Genomic DNA, 22,623 nt, shown 5'->3' with positions numbered 1-22,623 from the left:
ATCTAATTGAATTGACAAGACATAAACAAAGTTTCATAAAACTGTATGCTTTCTTTCTGATTTTGATGCACAAACTGCTTTATAATTAATAATAAAAAGTGCGCAATCTGTAGTTACTATATATTTATGGATAATTTTATACTTATTATTTTTTTTATATATTTATTTCCTACAAATAATTAAAAGGCTTTAAAAAAGCTTACAATTATTATTTAAATTAACAGTTATTTATTGCGCGTGCATTTATCAATATAAAAAAATGTGGAACTCTCTTATGTGTAAACGTACATAACTGCGGTTGTGAGCTTTTTTCAGACCTTTTAATTACTTAAAGGTTTGATTTATTATCAAAATAAGCTGCGCATATTCATATTATTTATTTCTATTTTCCAACACAATCAGTGCTTTATCCTCAGATTTCTGTTTGGTTTTACTTTTAGAACAAAAATATTTAAAATTATGTGCGGTATTTTAATAGCATTGCTAAAAAAAATAATTCTTTTAAATAATAATTAATAGTCGGTATATTTTCATTGTGATGATATCTATTTTTGCAACATTATAATGCTTGTATAGAAATACTATTTTAATTCATCGACCATTGATTACTGGAAGGATGAGAGTACGGTAAAATATGATACCGAAGATTGTAGAACCTTTGAAATAAGAGTAAATTTTTGAAAAAAATAATTATATAAAAGTATATACGTTATAATCACAATATTAGTGGAAATTTGTTCTTTACCGTCATGAAGCTTTTCAGTGAAAAAACATATATCTTGCCGGCAGTTATAATATTGGATTGCAAACTTCTTCTCAAAATGTTTATAACCATTTTTTGCGATCTCACGGATATTTTATACCAGGCACAGTTATATCTGTAATATTGCAACATTAATGCATTAAAATAATCACATTCTTTATTTTAACTGTTAATTGATCACGGAAATTATACAATATATATTTTAGAATTGGGATCGTCATCTTACATTTTATCATGTATTTGTAAACTGTGGTCTATCAATCTTTGGCCTTGCAGACTAAAGTAGAATATATGTAACAATTGACTAAAAAAAAATCCCAAATATCTCAATACTTCAACAAGGTTGTTTAATTGTACCACCATCTTAAATGTAATAAATATATTTTAATTTGTTATTCGTTGGATAATTATATAAACGTAAGAAATAACTTGATTCTCAAAATGTGCAAGTGTCGCAAGCAGGGCCGTTTCAAGGGCTTGTTGCGCCCGGGCGCAAAGTGTCCCGCCGCCGCCCTTTTATAATTGACAGCAAAAGCGTTTTTCAAATATAAAATAATATGTGTAGAGCAAAATTTTAATTGTTATTTTATTTATTAGGGAGCGAACATTAAATATTAATATATAATATATACTAATACGAGAACAGTAATAAAATTTTTGTATACCTTAATAAACATTGCACTAATTGTACTTATTGTTAAATTAATACAAATATATATATATATATATAATTTTAAAAAATATGTATTTAAATAAATACATTATTATTCAATTTTTTTTATTTTGGTTGATTACTTTGAAAGACGCGCCGACGATAAGCGGCCGCCCGGGTGCGCTGCGCCCTTTGCACCCCCATTTGAAATGGCCCTGGTCGCAAGTAGAATTGTTTATTGCAATATTTTTAATAATTAAATACGTACTTGCAGCAAAGTAAGACTCATTCCTACGATAATTAAGAACATTTGTATGAAAAAAGATAAAGAGAAGGTTTTTTCAAGTAATTCCGCAAATCTGTAAGAAATAAGTCTTATTGTTAAAACATATATTGAGAATTTATTTCAATAACCATTTATTAATTTTATTCTTACACATATGGAAAGTATGTGATTACATACTTACTGTAAAGCTTGCCAATGTATACAAACGGCTGATGCTAATTTTTCATTATACTCTTTATCTAGATAGTCTTTATCTATATTATTATTCTCTATGTCGATATTATCTGCCAAGTTTTGAAAACGAAATCTACATGCATTTAAAGAATAAATCAGCAGTTAATTATGTTTCTTAAACTTATTTTATTAAAAGAATGAGAAGAAAAATACAAATTAATCTTACCCAGCTATAGCAAAGATGCTGCAAACATGTTGGGTGTAAGCCAAAACCATGCAATCATGCGCCAGTACAGGAATCATAAATATAAGTATAGATATAAAAACATGGAGGAAAATATAATAGAAATATTCTGAATCATCTTTAACAAAATAATGACATTCGTGAGGCATTATTGTAGGGCGGGATTCGTTGAGGGGTAACACTATATCTAATAGCTTTGGCGTAAGGGAATATACTGCAAACGAGGGAGCACCTATGTAAAAATAGTCTGCAACAAAACAAAACAAATCATTTATGATTTGTTATATGTAAAATTACAGTAGAGCGATTTATCCTTACAACAAAGAGCTAAAGTAAACAATCTTGCATATGCTGCATACGTTTTCATAATTTCGTATTCTTCGGGGCCTTCCAAATTTTTCCAATCGTTTTGTAATTGATCAGTCAGCTGTTTAATCTAAAGTAAAAACAAATATTAAATTTTGTTAAATAATTATAGAAGATTATATATCATTTTTTCTTGTATTAATATTTATAAATTTTTCTTATTATCTATATACTTTGCTACTATTAAAATGACAGGTGAATATCTTCACTAAAATCACAAAAGATGTTAGATTCGACGGTAGAGTCTTTAAAATACATTGCATGTTTCGATCACATTGAATGTATTTTCCTATCTGAAAATGTTAATGTCAGAATCAAACAATTTTTTTAATGTTATTTTTCGCAATTAGATAGAAGGAATATGTATTGAATAGTGGTCGATTTTTACTCCTCAACGGGGTGTAAATTTTGCATGATTTTTTAGGTTTTTTGAGCGTAAAATCACGTGATAACATTCAATTGCTGTTAAAATGTGCGGAAAATGTGTAAGAATCGTAAAAAGTTCATTTAAAACACCATATACGTGTGAGTATGTCATTCAGCAAATTAGTGTTATTATTACGTGATTTTACGTCCAAAAAAACTATAAAAACCATGCAAATTTTACGTAAAAGTCGACTTTTAAACCTATTCCTTTGTAAGTGAATATAGCAACCTGTGTAATTATTAAAGGAATCATAATCGCAGTCATGAAAGTAAATCGAACCCATTTGTCTCTTTTCCTTTGATAAGGCCACTGGCCAGACAACAATAACAATTTCTTGACAACACTGTAATAATTCCAGACAGACTCCATAGTTTTTTGAGCGATGCTTTACTCTCGACGACGCGTAGTGGATTAAATTTTTCCTCTCATTCACCGTAAAAAACGCATAAATATTTTAGTGGAAAATAATAGAGCGCCATGAAAATACTACATATCGAAAACCCTTAATTTTACGTGTCACGCTTCGTAATGCATGCAATGTATTGTATGCAATGACAACCTGTCATTAGGCAGAGGTGGAATCCTACTACGCGGAACATATCGATTTTATAATATTCAAAGAAATATATTTAGACGTTAACGTTCTATTCATTGGATCATTAAATATTATTTAATAATGTGATGTAAATGCTACGATGTCAATACATAAATATTGTGGAACGTATCATACTAAATTGTGATGTAAAAGGTGTCTGACATGTTACAATTACGCACATATGTATTTAATTTTTTTTTTAGTCTTAGAATTTGCATTTTCTATTTTGCATTCGTGACGATACGACCTTTTCTTTTTATTCTCTCTTATGCTGGGGAGATATGAAGTAGTTTTATCGTAAAAGAATTGAGCTCAAAAATCAAAATTATATTAGTTTAAAAGTTAATAAAAAGTTTTCTAATTCTACCGTAAAGAGTGATTTAATACTTTTACTTTTAAGTGGTGAGGGGGACGTCGACTCAGCCTTCCTACAAAAAAACAATTAAATTTCTGCCTTTTGTGACAAGTTCAAAATTTTTAATTAATGGCATACGAAAGCTCGTAATTAGCTCATAATTGTGAACTATTGGTTTTTTATTTTAGGTGGGAGGGATTCAACGGGGATTCTAAAGTGGGTGAATAAAATCATTTTAAATACTTAATCATCACTTAAAATCGCAAAAATTAAAAGTTGTATTTATTAAATTTTTGTATAAATGTTTTGTAGCAGATAATCTATTTGTTAGTTAATCTTTGGGTTTTTTGGAAGAACTTGTGTCACACCATTAATTATGATATAAATGATTAAAAAAAATTTATAAGATAAATATTTGAGAGTTTATGTGATTCACGGAAGAGAGAGAGAGAAAAAATACTTAATTGTAACATAAAAATTAATAAAATACAAAAGAGCTGTATATTATTCTCTATTACACATATCTTATCGAGATATATGAATACCACGTTATGTTTTGTCACGTGCGTCAAAACTCTCTAAAGAAAATATATATATCTTGAGCTACACTAATAGATTTTAGAGCATTCAATCACATATAAACACTATTTATTATCACTAGTATAACGATCATTTTGTAATCTCATGGATATTTTATATTATATTAGTTATCAATTTGAATTTTCTTATTTTCACATTTTCGAGCTAATAACGTTACTACATACTGTATACTTTAAATACACATATATAATCTGTTTCATTTTTTTTTAATTTTTTGAAAATTGATCTTTCAATGGAGAGAAGTCCGATTTTTTTAAAATTTAAAAGAACTATAGATAAAAGAAATAATGGCCTATATTATATTATTATTCTTCGTGTCGGTATTATGTGCCAAATTTTGAAAATGAAATCTACATGAATTTAAACAGTAAACCAGCAAAAAAAATTATTTTGCTTCCAAAATTTATATTTAAAAAAACAGGAAGAAACATACGAATTAATCTTACTCTAAATTAATAATATAAGTAAATTAAAGAGAACAATCTCGCTTTTGCCGCATATGTTTTCAAAATTTCGTATTCTTCCGGACTTTCCAAATTTTTCCAATCGAGACTTAATTGATCAGTGAGATGTTTAATCTGAAGTACACAGTATTGAATTTTGTTAAATAATAATTTAAAAACTTGCGATCATAAATATTCTTCAGAGAAACTCTAAAAATCTATTTCTTATAAATTTTCTTATTATATCATACTTTCCTTCTATTAAATTGACACGCATATAACTTTACCATAATAACAATGTGCACTAAATACATAGGTCGGTATACCCATTAAAATACATTGCACGTTTCTGCCATATTGAATTACTCTTCCCACCTAGAAACGTCTTTTCTTGTACATAATAGAGCTCAATGTTTTGTACATCACGTTTTAATCAAAGAAATGTTGAATTTAATTTTACAATCAAATAGATATAAAATTCCTAAATAAATATAACAATTTTACTCTTTGATAAGGCCATTGGCCAGCTAACAATAGCATTTTCTTGGTAACACTGTAGTAATAATTCCAGACAGAGTCCATAGTTTTCAAAGGAATATTACGTCCTCGACAGCGCGCAATTGACTAAATTTTTCGCCTCGTTTTTCACAGCAAGGAACGAATGAATATACTAGGGAGGGAGAATAAAAATACTGTACGTCGAAAAAATTGTATCCCGCACCGTTCTAACATAGGTACATATGTTTAATGTAGGGTAAACTAGGGTGTGACGACCATACGGAAAAAGATGACCATAGACTGTAATTTTTTCAATAATTACTACACAGTGCGCTTTTTTAGTCATTATCAAAGATAATCGATATTTACAGTAGTTTATGTGCATACATTGTTCGAAATAACGATATTGTGAATCTTATATCATATTTTTACTTTTGACTATCTGCAACATTTTTAATTTGCCCACTAAAAACTGTTATAACGTCGAATAAATTACAGTTATCGTAATCGACGTTAGATATTATAAAGATATGTAAATTGTTATATGACCTATAATTTTTATTTTCGTATTTACTATATTTTTATAAATATTATGGCCATCTTTCCGTCACTATGGTCATCTTTTCCTTAAAAGTTGAGTAAGATGACCAATGCTTATGTTGAACTACCTTGATAATATAAAATTTCTATTAAATATTTTCCTTTTAATTTCGATAATATTACGTAATTTAAGCTTCAGTAAAGATAATATGCCAAACATTTTGAAAAATTGAAAAATAACAAAAATAAAAGTATGTTTTTTGCATTTTAAAAAACTATGGTCATCTTACCCGAGTTTACCCTACATGTTAATGGATGCCTATCAATGAATGGTATTTTCTGCCGTGCAAAACGTATCGATTTTTTAATATTATAGGATAAGTTCCGACTAGATGTATTTATTCATGGGAAAAAAATTTTACGGTGTCTATGTATATATAGATTATTACGAAATGTATCATACAAAATAACAATTGACGTATAATGTTTACACGCATATTTATTCTCTTAAAAAAGTATCTTACATTAACGATCTTTTTTTAAATACAAATAATTTAAAGAACAGCGTAATACATTATCAAATTCTGAACGGATACGTAAAGTGACTTCTCAGATAATGATTGCTAGAAATAATGGAGACAAAAATAGAAAAGTTATAGCAAATTTGAGATAAATATTCTTGGAAAAAACTATGATTAACAGTGACACTATAAAAAATTTTATGAAATGTATATATAAATATAAAATATTACATGATTAATAAAAGTATATAATTATAATATACAAATTAAAAGTAGTGTATTGTTTTCAAGATCTGTGGATGTGCAAACTTTATTAGTGGATTTAGAAATATCGCGAGTCGTTAAAAGTACGTGTGTGTCGTAAAATGAGACATTTAAAAAAATTTGAAAACCAAACCGTGTATTATTAAGGAAATTTTTGAACAAAATTTGTTTTCATAATTTGATATGCTTTATTTATAAAATTTTTAAATAGAAAAAAAATATCAATACTTTAAACATTTTTTTTCTTACCATCATTATTTAACGCTGTTCATTTCCTTTTCAAGCAGGTATCTTTCTGACTTTGTTTGTGAAACAATAAAAGTTTAGAATTATATTTAAACAATTTTTTAATTATATATATATATATGTATAAGTGCAGAGCTAACGGAATAATTTTTTTTTATGTATGCACATATTATAATTCTATAATGTAATTAAAAAATTGTTGTCTATTTTATGACATATTATTGTGTTTGTACAGAAATACTATCCACAAGCAATTATTGATCATTAATTATTCGAAGGATGCGAGAACGGTAAAATACGACATCGAAGACTGTAGTACCTTCAAAATAGGAAGATTAAAGAAATACGTTATAGTATCAGAATGTTCATAAAAATCTATTTTTTACCGTAGTAAAACTCTTCAGAGAAAAAATATAAACCTTGCCGGCGCTCAAAAAATTTGGCTGCAAACACTTTCTCAACACATGTAGGAGCATCCTTTGCGATTTTACGGGTATTTTGTACCAGGAGCCATTATATCTGTAATGTTGCAATAGTAGACGCACTTTAACGATATCGCTATGTATATTTTGCAATTGAAATTGATATCTTACATCTTGTCACGCATTTGTAGGCTGTGGTCTATCAGTCTTTGTCCTTGCAGACTGAAGCAGAATAAATGAATCAATTGACCAATAACAAACGCTATGTATCTCACTGCTTCCATAGTGTCGTCTGATTGCGCTGCGATCTCGAGAACGCGATAAATACATTTTAATTTCTCACACTCTCGCGGTAATTGCAACCGTATGAGTAATGATTCGATTAACTCTCGAAATGCGTACAAAAATCGCGAATTTACCTGCTCAATACTCTTAAAAATTAAGCACGTACTTTTAGCAAGGTAACACTCATCGCTATGGTAACTATCAATATTTGTATGATGAAAGTAACAGAGAAGGTATCTTCAAGAAGTTCCGCGAATCTATGACAAGCAAATTTATGGTATGATAACATCTTATTTTTATTTATTCAATTATTTGTTATTTATTTATTTATTACAAAATTTTGAAAAATTATAGAAAATGTCTTGAAAATATTTTTTCAATAACCGATTTATTCGTTTATTCATCTCTTCTGTTACATACTTACTGTAAAGCTCGCCAGTGTGCATGGACGGACAACGCTATTTTTTTATTGTAAATGTTATCTAGATTATTATTTAGTACATTAATATTTTCATTATATGCCAAATTCTCGAAACGAAATCTATAAATATTTATATAGATATGACTTAAATTTTATTATATAAAATAATAAAAATTTTATATTATAATTATATATGTATATAAATATTTTTTAAAATATATATAAATAATATATAATTATTATATTATATATTATTTATATAATAATAATACATGTTATATATAATTATTATATATAAAAATTTTATTATATAAAAAAATTGTAAGAGAAAAAATTATTACACGAATTATTACCCAGCTATGGCGAAAATACTGCAGACATGCTCGATATAAGTCAGGATCATACAGTCGTGCGCGAGTAGTCCAAAGCAAACTACTACTAAACCCACAAGAGCGTGGAAGAAAATGTAATAGAAGTATTCCGTGTCATCGCGAACAAAGTAGTGTGCTTCATAAGGCAATAATATATCGCGGGATTCGTTGAGTGGCAACACGATATCTAATATTTGTGGTGTGAGGCTAATTAATACAAATGCGGGAGCAGCTATAAAATAATATGCTGCAACATACGGAATAAATGGTGCACTTTTCGTCATATTTATATAAAATCAGAATCGATTGTTTTATCCTTACACGCATATATCAAAGAAAACAGTCTCGCTTTTGCAGCATAAGTTTTCATAATTTCGTATTCTTCTGGAGTTTTCAAGCTTTTCCAGTCGCTTAACAACTGATCGGTGAGATCTTTAATCTAGAGAAAAATCTCGCGTAAATTTTATCAGATAATTAATTTGAGAAAGATTGATATTTCTGATGAGCGCGATCTTAAAATCTTAAAAAGAATTTTTTTATCAATATAAATTTTCATTGATAAAAAAATGGTATAAAAATATAAATTTTCATATCTTTACTTTGCGATTGTTAAATTGGCAGGAATATAATTTCACTACAACCACAAGTTGAAATAGATGCGTCGGCACAATCGTTAAAATGCATTGCACATCTTTGTTGCACTGAATGAACTTGCCAATCTAAAAAAATCGTTAAAATCACGTGTTTAAATTGAACACTATTTTTCAAATTTAATTTTTTTATTATTAGAAAAAAAAACAGCAACCTGTGGAACTATCATAGAAAGCGAAGTCATAGTCATCACAGTCACTCGGAGTAATCTCTCTTTTCTTCTCTGATAAGGCCACTGACCGGAATATAATAGCATTCTCTTCGTCATACTGTAATAATAATTCCAAACGGACTTCATATTCCCTAACGGTACTTATACTTTTTCAGAGGAGTCTTTCGTTTACGACGGCGCACAGTCGACTACAGCTCTACAGTTTAATTTTCGAAAAAAAGGGATGAATCAATATTTCAGTGGGAGAATAAAATGTCATGTGAAAATACCACGCATCGGAAACCTTTAATTTCACGTGTCATGCCTCGTAACGTGTACAATGTCGATGCGAATAAAAGCCTGTCGATGGGCGAAATGGGTTTCTGTTGCGCGTATCGATCAGAATTTCCAAGTAAATGAATTTTTTCCGAATATGCAATTTAACGGCGGGATATAAGTGCTATAGTATCTATGTAGAATATTGCGAAATGTGAAGTATCGAAATTGCTATGTAACCGATCTCTCTTTCTCTATTCCTGTCCTGTGTGATATTAACACATATATTTTATTTTTTTAAAGAAACATTTGACACAAGCTGCGATTTTTATATTTTTTATTTTCTAAGAATATATTGGGTACTTTGTATAAATCATTATTAGATATTGATGATATTCTGATGAGATGAATCGCTTCATCATCACTCGATTATTAATCGGAATAATAAAAACAAAAATAATAGAATTGTGGTATAATTTTTCAAGAAAATATTTTTGAAAGTCTGATTAAAAAACTATAATTACAATATATCTTGAAGATAAGAGAAGACTCGAGAGGCTTTTACAAGTTAGATATGTAAATTTGAAATATTACGTGATTAACAAATTTGAGTAATTATAAATATAAAAATAAATATAAAAATGATGTATAATATAGTATTTTCGAGATACATGGGTTTAAAATATTAATTGCCAAATGAGATATCGCAAGTTGTTAAATAGAAGCGAGCACTGTAAAGTATGACATCGAAGTTTGTAGAACCTATGAAATAAAATACGTATACACATATACACACGCATACACACATATACAACGCATATTAAAAAAGTTTTCAAGTGGGATTTGTGACAATTATGTATGCTTTACCGCGGTGAAACTCTCCAGAGAAAAAATGTAAATTTTGCCGGCGCTTAAAAAGCACGGTCGAAGACATTTCATCATCATCAGTATAAGTAGCTTTCGCGATTTTGCAGATGCTTTATACCAGGCGCTGTTGTATCTGCAATGTTACAAAAACGCACGAGCTAATGCAAAATAACAGAAATCCGAATTTATTTAATAAACATACCAATTATTATTAATAATTATTAGTAATAATTATTTTTCAAAAAATAAATAAAAATTAAATAAATAATAATAAATAATAATAATTATTATTATTATTAATATTTATTATTATTTACATAATTTTTATTTTTTGAATAATTCAAGAACAAACGTCTTACATCTTATCACATGTCTCAAGACTGTGATCTATCAATTTTTGTCCCTCCAAATTGAGGAGGAATAAATGGATCAATTGACCAATCACATATAATACGTATCTTATTGATTCCAGCAAATTGCCGTCTTGCAGCGAGATCTTTAATATAAAAAAGTCCAATGTTTGAATCTTTTGCAGGTTTTAAGTTACGATTTTATAATAAATTAATAAATACTTGTAATAAAGTAATGCTCATCTCTACTGTTATTATCAACATTTGTACGGCAAAAGGTACAGTGAAGGTTTTTTCTAAAAGTTCCACGAATCTAAGACAAATGAAAAGTGAGATAAGCATAAAATAAATTAGCGCTTCTGAGTATTTTTTTTAAATAAATAAACACACATGTTAGATTTTACTCTTATACACTTACTTTAAAGATTTTCGATGTGTGTGCACGATAAACGCAATTCTTTTACGATACCTATCGTTCAAATCAATGATCTCTTTCGGTTCATCACCATTACAGAATAAACGTTCCATACGAAATCTGTTAACAATTCGTACGATTCATCGATTTTATTGACATTTTCCAGATTATATATATATATATATATATATATATATATATATATATGTATACATTAGGTAAAAAAAATTAAAGGTTTTTTCATAAAAAAAAGGCCAATTTTCAAGTGGTTGCAACTTCTTTAAAAATAATCGAAATAAGATCAATAAAAAAGCATTTTAAAGCTTGAAGTTTCTAGTTTTAAAATCTTTAAATGAATTTTAATTCTCTCTATTCGTTACAAAATAACATTGTAAGAAAGCGAGGTTTGTTAATTGAATAAATCATTAAAAAGTTTGTTCAGAAATACCAAGTGAAAAAAATCCTAAATTTAATTAATTGGGTGTTAAAGAGTAGAGTTATAGCTTTAATTTCTTTTTTTAACGAATGTTTTATGATTTTTTTCGCCGAGATATTCATAATTAAAGCAAAATCAAAGTATTGACTTTGAACGCTTATAACTAGTAAAAAAATTTACAATAATTAAAAAAGTAATTTAAAGAGAAAAATTAGCACTTTAAAATGCTTTTACGGTTTTTCAATTATTATTCATTTTAAAGCGTAATTGTTACTTAAAAATCAAGTAAAAATTGCATTTTTATCTTTTTTATTTAAATCAATAAAACGGAACAACGCTAAAATTTTCATGAACTCTACAACATTTACAAGTAAAAAAATTTTTTATAAAGAAAAATATTTATTTTTGTTGAGGAATATGTCTTTACAAGAATTATAAAATGTTCAAAGATTAAACATTTATAAATTAAAACATTCAAGTTACTCGTATAAAAGACCAAAGTGTTAAGTTTTTTTTCTGTAAATTTCGAAAACTTAAATTATTGTACGATCATTTTTTCACTAGTTATAAGAGTTCAAAGTCAATAGCTCGATTTTGCTTTAATAATAAATATCTCAAAAAAATCATAGAACATTAAGAAAAGAAATTAAAGCTAAAATTCTGCTCTTTAATTAAACCAGGCTAGGATTTTTTTTAACTCGGTATTCTTGAACAAACTTTTGAAAAATTTGTTCAATGACGGACGTTGCTTTCTTACAACGTAATTTTGTAACAAACAGAATTGAAATTCATTTATTCTACAACTAGAAACTTTAAGCTTTAAAACACTTTTTATCTTATTCCGATTATTTTTAAGAAATTTGCAACTACTTGAAAATTGGCTTTTTTTTTATATGGAAGAAAGTGGCCCTTCAATTTTTTTTGCGTAGTGTATATATAAATAACATGTCATTTTCTTACCCAGTCACGGCAAACATGCTGCAAATATGCTCGACGTAAGTCACGAACATGCAATCGTGAGCGATTATTCCGGTCATAAGGATCTGCCAGGCCACGAGGGAATGCCAGAAAATTTGCAAGAAATATTCACGAAGGTCCACAAAGTAGTATCCCGGATACGGTGGTAGCACGGCACGGGATTGATTGAGAGGCGATACGATATCGAATACGAACGGTATAAGGGACACTGACATAAACGTAAATACCGCCATTCAGCAATATACTGCAATGTACAAAGTAAGATTTACGAAAGACAGAAATGCAATGTCGGATCGCGAAAATGCAACATATATGTATATGTATATAACATCCTTTTTGTCACTTCTCACTTGAATATATCAGAGAGATCCGTCGACCACTCTGAGCATACGACTTCATTATTTCATACTCTTCGAGACTTCTGGCTTCCTCCCAATCCACGAACAGTTGTCGGCTAAGGTTTTTAATCTAGTAAGCATCGATTAATTAGCAAATTTTTTTCTTATCACTTTAAGAAACAATCCATGAAGGTAAAAGTATAACAAAAACATTAAATGAGAAAATTGAAACTTTTTCTTTTTCTATTTTTTTACTGCGGTTTTTAAAGTTGACTCTGTGAGAATACTTAATCGCGATCATAAAACGTACCGTACTCATGTTTAATTGAAATGTGTACACCTTTAACATAGCTATAGTCGACAGCAAACACGACGTACTCGCCTCAAAAATACAGTGCAGGTCTTTCTTGCATGTAAATTGATACGCTATCTGAAAATATTATTCCCAACTTTGTCAAAAAATTGGGTGCGTTGATCAAATTAGATGCATATCGATTTACCTGAGGAACGTAAATAGTTAATGTAGTTATTGTCAATAAAGTAAGACGAAATATTCTTGCTCTTGGTTTCAAAAACGGCCAAATACCAACGAGCGACGATATTATGTAAACAATATTGTAGTAATGCTTCCGAGTAGCATCCATAATTTTTCAAGAGACACTGCGGCACTGCAAGACTCGACTTACGAATCTTTGTACGACTGCTTGTAGCTTATTCTCTAAAATAAAAATGAAGAATATATACCTCCTATCATAGAAATAAAACTGCATATTCATAACAATGAAATTATATACATTTGATTTTGGCAAAACAGTTCCATGCATGTCATGTAGATTAACGGCTGACACATGTATCTTATAGACAAACATATAGTATTTGTTCCATTGACGCTAAATATAATGTAAAGAAATACTTCATCGATGAGCGGGGCTGTCGCCCAAGAGGCTTTCCTCCTGAAGACAGATCGATCAGAGCAAAATAATATCACGAAAATAATATCGGCTATTGAACTGTTGCGTGCGATAAGAGTTCTCTTCGAGAAAAAAATGCAATGCGGTAATCCACATTATTAAAATACTACTGCATGAGCAGAGGAAGAAAAAGCATGAAACAAATAGATCGTAATATTTTTAACAAAATAACATTTTATTATTTTTTTGCATATGTGTGTTTCATATATTAAATTATACCGAATATAAATATATATAGTTTTTCGCTATCCAATATAACATTGGAACATTATATTCCTGTGAAATATATCAAAGATACCAGAAATTTTTTACGTTATACTGTACTGTTGATACTATAATCATCGGCTGTTGATTTATTCGCTCATGGATGTTAGTACCGTAAAATATGACATCGAAGTTTGCAAGACCTAAGTAGAAATAAATAAAAATTTTTACAAATTTTACTTAATATCTTAATATTTATTACGATTATTTACCGTCGTGAAACTTTCTAAAGAAAATATATATATCTTGCCAGCAGTAAAAACACTAGCTTCGAGACTTTTTCTCATCACCATTATCAGCAATTTTTGCGCACTCACGGGCATTTCATACCACGAGCCATTATATCTAGAAAATTATACGCAAAGTAAGAATATAATTATAGTCGCAAAAGAAGAGATTAAATTCTCGTGAATTTATAATATTTCGGGATATTTGTCTTATAATTTATAATATTTCGAGAGAGAAAATAAAGTAATATATTTTATGTATAATAATTTAAATATTTTATAGGCATAATAAACTTTCTATATTGATAAAAAAAGTGTACCGCTAAATTACTTCGGATTTAACATTATCTTACATCTTATCACCAGTTTCGGAACTATAATTTATCAATTTTTGTCCTTCGAAGCTGTAGCAGAACAAGTGGAACAATTGACCACCAATGAGTAACAAATATCTTATTAATATGGTTAAATTGTTTTGCAACTGTATCGAGATCTTGAATACACACACGCAGATCATATTTTAAAAAACTGTATTATATGTTTCAGAGTTCATATTTATCGAATTGTAAATAACTCACTTGTACTAGAGTAATGCTCATCCCTACTATTACCATCAACATTTGTAAACCAAACGACAATGAAAAAGTACTTTCAAGAAGCATTACAAATCTAAGGTAAAAAGAAACATGAAAATAATAGCTAAATATTATTTATTAAAATATAAAATAATAAAATCTATCGCGAATATTAAAGATTGTTTATTATTAGGCCTTAAAAAATTAATAAAAGAAACACATGACAAAATTACTACATGCTCACTGCAAGGCTTCTCGATGAGCTTGAACTATAAACATAATGTTTTTGCAATACATGTCATTTGGATGATTAATCCTTATATTTTTCACATTATTATTTTTATACAACATATGTTCAAATCGAAATCTGCAAAATATTAATTACGTAACTTTAATATTTGTAAATTTTTATAATATTAATTATTAATTTCTACCGTTCAAATAAACATGAAATATAGCTTTAAAACTATTTTATTAACTCGTTCTCGATGGAGTATTTTATTAATTTTCTCAATACGATATTATCGATTCTACTGTAATTAATTATGGCTTAAAATATTACCCAATCACAACGAAAAGACTGCAAACGTGTTCCAAGTAAACAAAGAGCATGCAATCGTGCGCGACTATTGAATTTATACCATATAACAGGCAAAATAACATGTGGCAATAAATGTAGTAAAAATATTTCTCCTCATCAACGAAGTAATAAGCCGGCCATATTAACATTACCGGACGGGAAGTATTCAAAGGAGACACGACGTCTAACATTTGTGGCAGAAGAGAGGTTGATGCAAATATGACAATACCTCCAAGAACATAATCTATAATAAAAACAAAATTTGTTTGTTAAAAAGAGATAAAAGACATTTTTTTTAATTTTTTATATTATTTTTTTTAATGTTGTATTATATTTTATATTTTGTATTTTGTCATTTTATTTTGAAAATATCTATATTTATATTTCTTTATATAAACATCCGCACACAGATAAAATAGTCGCCAAATTTAATGTTTTTGTAACACAAAATATATGCTTAATCTTGAACATTTCATAATTCTTGCAAAGACATATTCTTCAACAAAATATTTTTCTTTATGAAAAATTTTTGTATACTCCCCTCTCTCTCTCTCTCTCTCTCTCTCTCTCTCTCTCTTTCTCTTTCTGTTAAATAGTATCATTTAAAATATATTAAAAGTATGTTTGCGTTATTAGTTAAAATGTTGAAAAATTATAAAAGTTTCAAAGAAATACATTTTAGTAAAATAAATAGGAAAATATAATTTAAAAAGCAGCACGTTAACTTATTAATGAGATTAAAAATATACATTAAAATAAATTATAAAATAATATTTGGCTAAAGTTTTCCAACTTAGGATTCGAAAGAAGTAATGTAAATTTAAATCCGAGGCGCGAATTTAAAAACACAACAAGTGCATTGGCAATTAATAGGACAATATTATTTTATATGTAAATAAAAAAAAATAATCACAGACAAGTAAATTCTTTTTCTACATATCCTCATGTACATAAAGATCCTCAGGCATAATTAATCGGGATTCTATAATATTCAGTATTATAAAAAATATTTTTAATTGAAATAAAAAAGATTACTTACAAACATATGCTAACGAATACCACTTGCCAGTCTCAGCATATTTTTTCATAATATCGAGTTCTTCCTTACTCGTAAACATATCCCAATTTTTAAACAAGCGATCTGTAAGATCTTTAATCTGCAAGTATTTTCGATATATTTAAAATCTTGCATATCGTCACATGCCATAATAATTTAAATTGTTGCAGAAAAGATTCTATTCATATTCTATAGTTTAGAATTAAATGTGTATTATATATGTATGTACACACATATATATATAATTCAAATACTCTTACCTTATGGTTATTAAAATAAATGGTAAATAATTTTATTAATGCTACTATTGCTAACATGCATGGAGCTAAAGTTTCATAGAAACACTGCGCGTCTTCGCATACGAAAAAGTGTGTTATCTGAAAAATGAAAATTAACGGGAAAACGAGCGAAAGAAAAATGCATGATACTAAAAAATTTAATAAATCTATTCATTGAAATATAATTCGTTGAAAGATCTCAATAAAATGGCTTAAAACTAAAAAAAGTTTTTTTAATGACAGTTAACGTATTACCTGGAAAACCAGCGCGTTACATATAATTATGATAAGCAGAATCAAGCGAGGCCGTTTCTCATTCGGTTTCTGATACGGCCATTGACCGATAAGCGACATCAATTTTTTATTAGTCTCGTAATAGTAACCTATATTAGAGTCCATAGCTTTGTAATATAGTTTTTCTTCGACGCACAAATATCGTTTGAATCGTTCGAGAGACTCTTACCCTTGAAATTTTCCCCGCAACAGAAGATGAATTAATATTTAAACATCGCTATCCCCCTTTTTCTCTCTTTCTCGGAACTTCCGTCATAGCAATCATGCGAGTTTCCGTAACTGATAGATGTAATAAATATGTGTCTCGCGTAAGTATAACATGCAACATAGGCTCGAATTGACAACGTTTCATTGATCGTGACGAGCGGACTCTTTGAGAAATGTTTCTCTCTTTAAATACAAATATATATATCGAACAAAAGATGTGCTTGAAGACGTAAAAAATAATCATCGCACTAAACGTCAAATGATACTATACCCATCTTATGTGAATGTTCATAATTCTTTTTACGAAAGTACAGTGTGTTTACAAAGTAAAATTCTGCAAACAATTTTCGCATTACTTCACTTTTGATTATATGATTCTGGTTTTTCGACATAGGTTTTTATATCTATAAATTTAGTGCAAGATGTCGGCTTTTATAGTAAAAGTAATTGTAATTCTATAATTTAATTAATTTCTAGCATTGTGTAACTTAGGAGTATTGTGAAATAAAAATATTAATATGTAGAATATAAGTGACATTTATTTAAGCAGCTTTTGATAATTTGTAATTTCTAACGAAATTCAGGATAAAATATTTTTAAGTTGTGCAATAGAGAAAACACGTTTGAAAAATTAAAAGACATTACGACACATGCAGTGCAGAAAATAGTAAATACATATTTCTCGAATTTTATTAGCAATTTATTAAATCGTCTAAAATGGATTATATTTTATTATTTCTATTATTAAAACTATATAATTATAATAGTGTCTATATAATTATGTGTAGAATAAAGTTATCTGCGCAGTCTTACAATACGTATGCAAATTGTGTATGCATATGTAAATTACAAGGGCACAGGAAACCAGATCAAAGTGAAATATTTTTCATGTTACACATGCTACTGTAACCGCCAGTTGTTGATTAATTGCTGAAGGACGATAAAACCGTAAAATATGACATTGAAGTTTGCAAGACCTAAATAAGAATAGGGTAAACATTTTTACACTTTCTTTTTTTATCTTTATGATATCGTAGCATCTATTATGATGGTTGCTTTACCGTCGTGAAACTTTCTAAGGAGAATATGTATATCTTGCCGGCAGACAAAGTATTAGCTACCATGCTTTTTCTCATCACCATCAACAGCAATCTTTGCGCACTCACGGGTATTTCATACCACGAGCTTTGAAAGCTATAAAACTAACATATTGTACAGAGCGCAATGAATATAACAATATAGTATTGAAATTGATCGCTTTGATATAAAAGTGATTGATATCATACAAATATTGTAATACGTATATATCGGTTTAAAAGGTATACAGTTAATTTTTGTATTATCTTACATTTTGTCGCAAATTTCGAGACTATGATTTATCAACTTTTGTCCTTGGAAGCTAAAGCAAAATAAGTGGAACAATTGACCGACAAGGAAAACCACGTACCTCATTGCTTCCGTTAAATTGTGCAACTGCATCGAGAACTTGTATACGGACAAAGTAAAGTCATGTTTTTTAAACTTTAAACCTATATTATAATTTGCAAAGCTCTCTCATAAGTATTCAGACTGTAGATAACTCACTTGTACTAAAGTAATGCTCATGCCAACTGTAACTATCAAAATTTGTATACCGAACGATATCGTGAACGCATTTTCAAGGAGGATTGCAAACCTATGATAAGAAGAGACGACAAAATAATGATAAAGATTCTTTCAAATATATTATAGGTATTACATACTCACTGCAAGGCTTTTCGATGAGCTTGAATTGAAAATCTAATGTTTTTGTAATACACGCCATCCGAATAACTAATCAAGCTGTTTTTCTCATTATGATGTTTATACAATATATGTTCAAATCGAAATCTGCAAATGTGTAACTTACATATTTGTGAAATTTTTCAAATTAATTTCTGCCTCTCAAGCGAACGTACATATACAATAACTTGAAAACTGTTATTTAGTCTTTTTCTCGGTGAGAATTTTTTTATTAATTTTCTCAATACAACAATTAGTTCGATTCCAGTATAAAAGATCACGGTGAATCATTACCCAATCACGGCAAAAAGCCCACAAACGTGTTCGATGTAAACAAAGAGCATGCAATCGTGCGCGACTATTCCAGTCAAACCTAATTCCGCGGTAACTGACATATGGCAAAAAATATAATAGAAATATTTTTCCTCGTTGACGAAGTAATACGCCGGATATGGTAACATTGTCGAGCGTGAAGTGTTCAAAGGAAACACGACGTCCAACAAGCGTGGCACGAGAGCGGTTGTTGCAAATGACATGGTACCTATATACACATAGGCTAAACAAAGGACAAAAAAAATCATCAAAAAATAACGAATATATACTCTAAAGCACATTACTGACATATCTCTATATTTATAATATTTATTTTGTGAAAAATTCTATTACTAAAATTTTATATTTTATCGTCATAAAAAATCTCTCGATTTTTTTTATTATATAAGACAGATAATCAGCAATACTCGATTCTTTTGTAATTCAAATGAATGTTTAATCTTTAAGCACAATTTAATTTGTAGAGATCAGCTATATATTTTTGAGTGAAAATAAATATTTTGTTTATGTAATAAACTAACTGTGTAATAAACAACGTTAAACTAGCAATAAGATATACAGGGTGTCCGATAGCTCGCGCAACACCCTTTAAGGGAAGGTAGAGAGTGTTATTCTGAACAGAAAAGTCCTGTATCATTTTGCGATTTCCGCAATAATTATTAAACTATTAATTAAAAACGCTCAGCGAACGATATTATATATATATATATATATATATATATACAAAGTGTCCGGTAATAATCGCCCCACCTTCTAGGACTAATAGAGCAGGTCAAACTGAACATAAAAGTCCTCTACCATTTTGCGATTTGCGCAATAATTATTATAATATTAATCAAAAACCCTTAGCATATGAGCGCGCGCCGTATATAGCACTCAGCATATGCTGAGCGTTTTTAATTAATATTTTAATAATTATTGCGCAAATCGCAAAATGATAGAGGACTTTTATGTTCAGTTTGACCTGCTCTATTAGTGCTAGAGAGGTGGGGCGATTATTACCGGACACTTTGTAAGTATATATAATATCATTCGCTGAGCGTTTTTAATTAACAGTTTAATAATTATTGCGCAAATCGCAAAATGATACAGGACTTTTCTGTTCAGAATAACACTCTCTACCTTCCCTTAAAGGGTGTTGCGCGAGCTATCGGACACCCTGTCTAATACTACAGAAATATTTTTATTTCATACTTGAATGGTATGAGTTAAAAATATTAAAAGCATATATATATATATATATATATATATATATATATATATATACAGGGTTGGGAAGTAACGCGTTACTTGTAAGGCGGTTACGGTTATAGTTTTTTTTTTTTTTTTTTTTTGGTAACGAAGTGATAACGGTGTTACTATTTTTTTTCTGTAACTGTAGTAGTAACGTAGTTATGTTTTTTTAGTAATGATAACGAATTTAACAGTTACTTTTATCGTTATTTTTTATATATAGAACTTATTTATGACATATTATATTTTTATTTTCATATATTTAATCTTTAATTATAAACAAATATTCATATAGGTCCATATGTAGAACGCGCCAACATTGTAAGAAGTATTTGACTATACTTATAAATTTTATGCAAACCAAAATTTTTTCATTTGACCTTTGAGTGTTTAAAAACTTTTTTCCTTGTTATTTATGGTTTTACAAATTTAAAACAAAATATTTAAAAAATTTATTGATATTTTAATAATATTTTAATTATTAATTTTTTAATAAAATATATTTTTTATTTAATTTTTCTAGTTACTTTTTAAAGGTAACTTTTCATCCCTGTATATATATTTTTAAAATCTACTCTTATAATTTATATAATTTTTTAGCATTTTTTAGATTTTTTCTGATTATATATATATATATATATATGTATATAATCAGAAAAAATTTAAAAAATGCTAAAAAATTATATAAATTATAAAAGAGTAGATTTTAAGAATTATACAAAAAAGAAAATGTAAACAAATAATAATACATATTTTAGTTTGAAAAAGCCTTTAAAAATACGATAGTTGCATATTACAATGGTAATTTTAATATATGTAACGCAAATTTAAAAAGGTAATCATAGACACAAGAAAAATGTTCAGGCATAACATCATTAATTTGAGTTTTGTAATATTTTTGACTATAAAATATATTTTAATCTAATTAAAAAAAAAAAAAAAAAAAAGATTACTTACAAGCGTATATCACCGTGTACCACCTGCCAGTAAGAGCATATCTTCTCATAATCTCACGTTCATCTTGACTCTCAAACATATCCCAGTCTATGAACAAGCGATCTGTAAGAACTTTAATCTGCAAGTATTACCGATATATTTAAAATACTCGGATACAATATCGTCAATCGCCATAACAATATCTTAAGCTGAAATTTTGCAGGAAAATTTTATTTGTATACAATAGCTTAGAGAATTAGAAACAATCGATATATTAATAAAACAATCAATTGCTACTCTACCTTTCGTTTGTTAAAATAAAATGTAAATATTTTCACCAATACCATTACTGCTAACATGTGTGGAGGTAAAGTTTCATAAACACATTGCGCGTCTTCGCAAAAGACAAATTGTGCTATCTGTAAAACAAAGTTGTTCGTAACTTCAACGAAGCTTAAATCCACACAAAAAAATGTTTAATTACCTGTGTAATCATCCCGTTAATTACAATGAAGAGAAATAAAAGCAAGAAAACCCGTTGCTCTTTTGGCTTTTGATACGGCCATTGACCGACAAACGACAAAAATCTTTTATTGAGATTGTAATAGTAATCTATATTAGATTCCATATTTTGAAATAATTTCCCTTCGACGCACAAATATCGTTTGAATCGCCCGAGAGACTCTTACCCTTGAAATTTTCCCCGCAACAGAAGATGAATTAATATTTAAACATCGCTATCCCCCTTTTTCTCTCTTTCTCTCTCTTTCTCGGAACTTCCGTCATAGCAATCATGCGAGTTTCCGTAACTGATAGATGTAATAAATATGTGTCTCGCGTAAGTATAACATGCAACATAAGCTGGAATTGACAACGTTTCATTGATCGTGACAAGCTGACCCTTTCAGAAATATTTCTCAGTTTAAATACGAATATATGGAACGTATCAAAAAACATATTGGAAGATGTAAA

The 22,623-nt window shown here is 28.5% G+C and overlaps 3 protein-coding genes and 1 pseudogene across 3 annotated transcripts; all 4 read right to left on the bottom strand.

Annotated features, from left to right (window-relative positions):
• Window positions 1–193: 193 nt before the first annotated feature.
• LOC140673381 (uncharacterized) lies at window positions 194–3,540 on the bottom strand. Its single transcript, XM_072906332.1, has 9 exons — window positions 3,141–3,540; window positions 2,659–2,778; window positions 2,438–2,555; window positions 2,102–2,366; window positions 1,883–2,008; window positions 1,684–1,774; window positions 990–1,126; window positions 746–878; window positions 194–656 (listed from the first exon to the last, which is right to left on the bottom strand). The coding sequence occupies exons 1-9, from the start codon at window positions 3,279–3,281 to the stop codon at window positions 606–608; spliced, it is 1,182 nt and encodes a 393-aa protein (XP_072762433.1). The 5' UTR covers window positions 3,282–3,540; the 3' UTR covers window positions 194–605.
• Window positions 3,541–6,999: 3,459 nt separating this feature from the next.
• LOC140673461 (uncharacterized) lies at window positions 7,000–22,291 on the bottom strand. Its single transcript, XM_072906442.1, has 18 exons — window positions 22,136–22,291; window positions 21,954–22,070; window positions 21,673–21,790; window positions 19,444–19,705; window positions 19,135–19,257; window positions 18,973–19,063; window positions 18,737–18,873; window positions 18,450–18,582; window positions 18,320–18,365; window positions 9,279–9,427; window positions 9,073–9,192; window positions 8,795–8,912; window positions 8,456–8,720; window positions 8,106–8,222; window positions 7,848–7,938; window positions 7,568–7,704; window positions 7,361–7,493; window positions 7,000–7,293 (listed from the first exon to the last, which is right to left on the bottom strand). The coding sequence occupies exons 1-18, from the start codon at window positions 22,277–22,279 to the stop codon at window positions 7,243–7,245; spliced, it is 2,352 nt and encodes a 783-aa protein (XP_072762543.1). The 5' UTR covers window positions 22,280–22,291; the 3' UTR covers window positions 7,000–7,242.
• Window positions 10,098–13,710, bottom strand: LOC140673375 (odorant receptor 22c-like; annotated as a pseudogene).
• LOC140673382 (uncharacterized) lies at window positions 14,110–17,307 on the bottom strand. The gene is made up of 9 exons (XM_072906334.1): window positions 17,143–17,307; window positions 16,870–16,986; window positions 16,592–16,709; window positions 15,535–15,796; window positions 15,217–15,339; window positions 14,976–15,066; window positions 14,751–14,890; window positions 14,383–14,515; window positions 14,110–14,313 (listed from the first exon to the last, which is right to left on the bottom strand). The coding sequence occupies exons 1-9, from the start codon at window positions 17,284–17,286 to the stop codon at window positions 14,260–14,262; spliced, it is 1,182 nt and encodes a 393-aa protein (XP_072762435.1). The 5' UTR covers window positions 17,287–17,307; the 3' UTR covers window positions 14,110–14,259.
• Window positions 22,292–22,623: the final 332 nt, after the last annotated feature.

Source organism: Anoplolepis gracilipes, chromosome 14, assembly GCF_047496725.1.
Source record: "Anoplolepis gracilipes chromosome 14, ASM4749672v1, whole genome shotgun sequence".
Classification (NCBI taxonomy): domain Eukaryota; kingdom Metazoa; phylum Arthropoda; class Insecta; order Hymenoptera; family Formicidae; genus Anoplolepis; species Anoplolepis gracilipes.
This window is presented reverse-complemented; position numbering and strand designations above follow the sequence as displayed.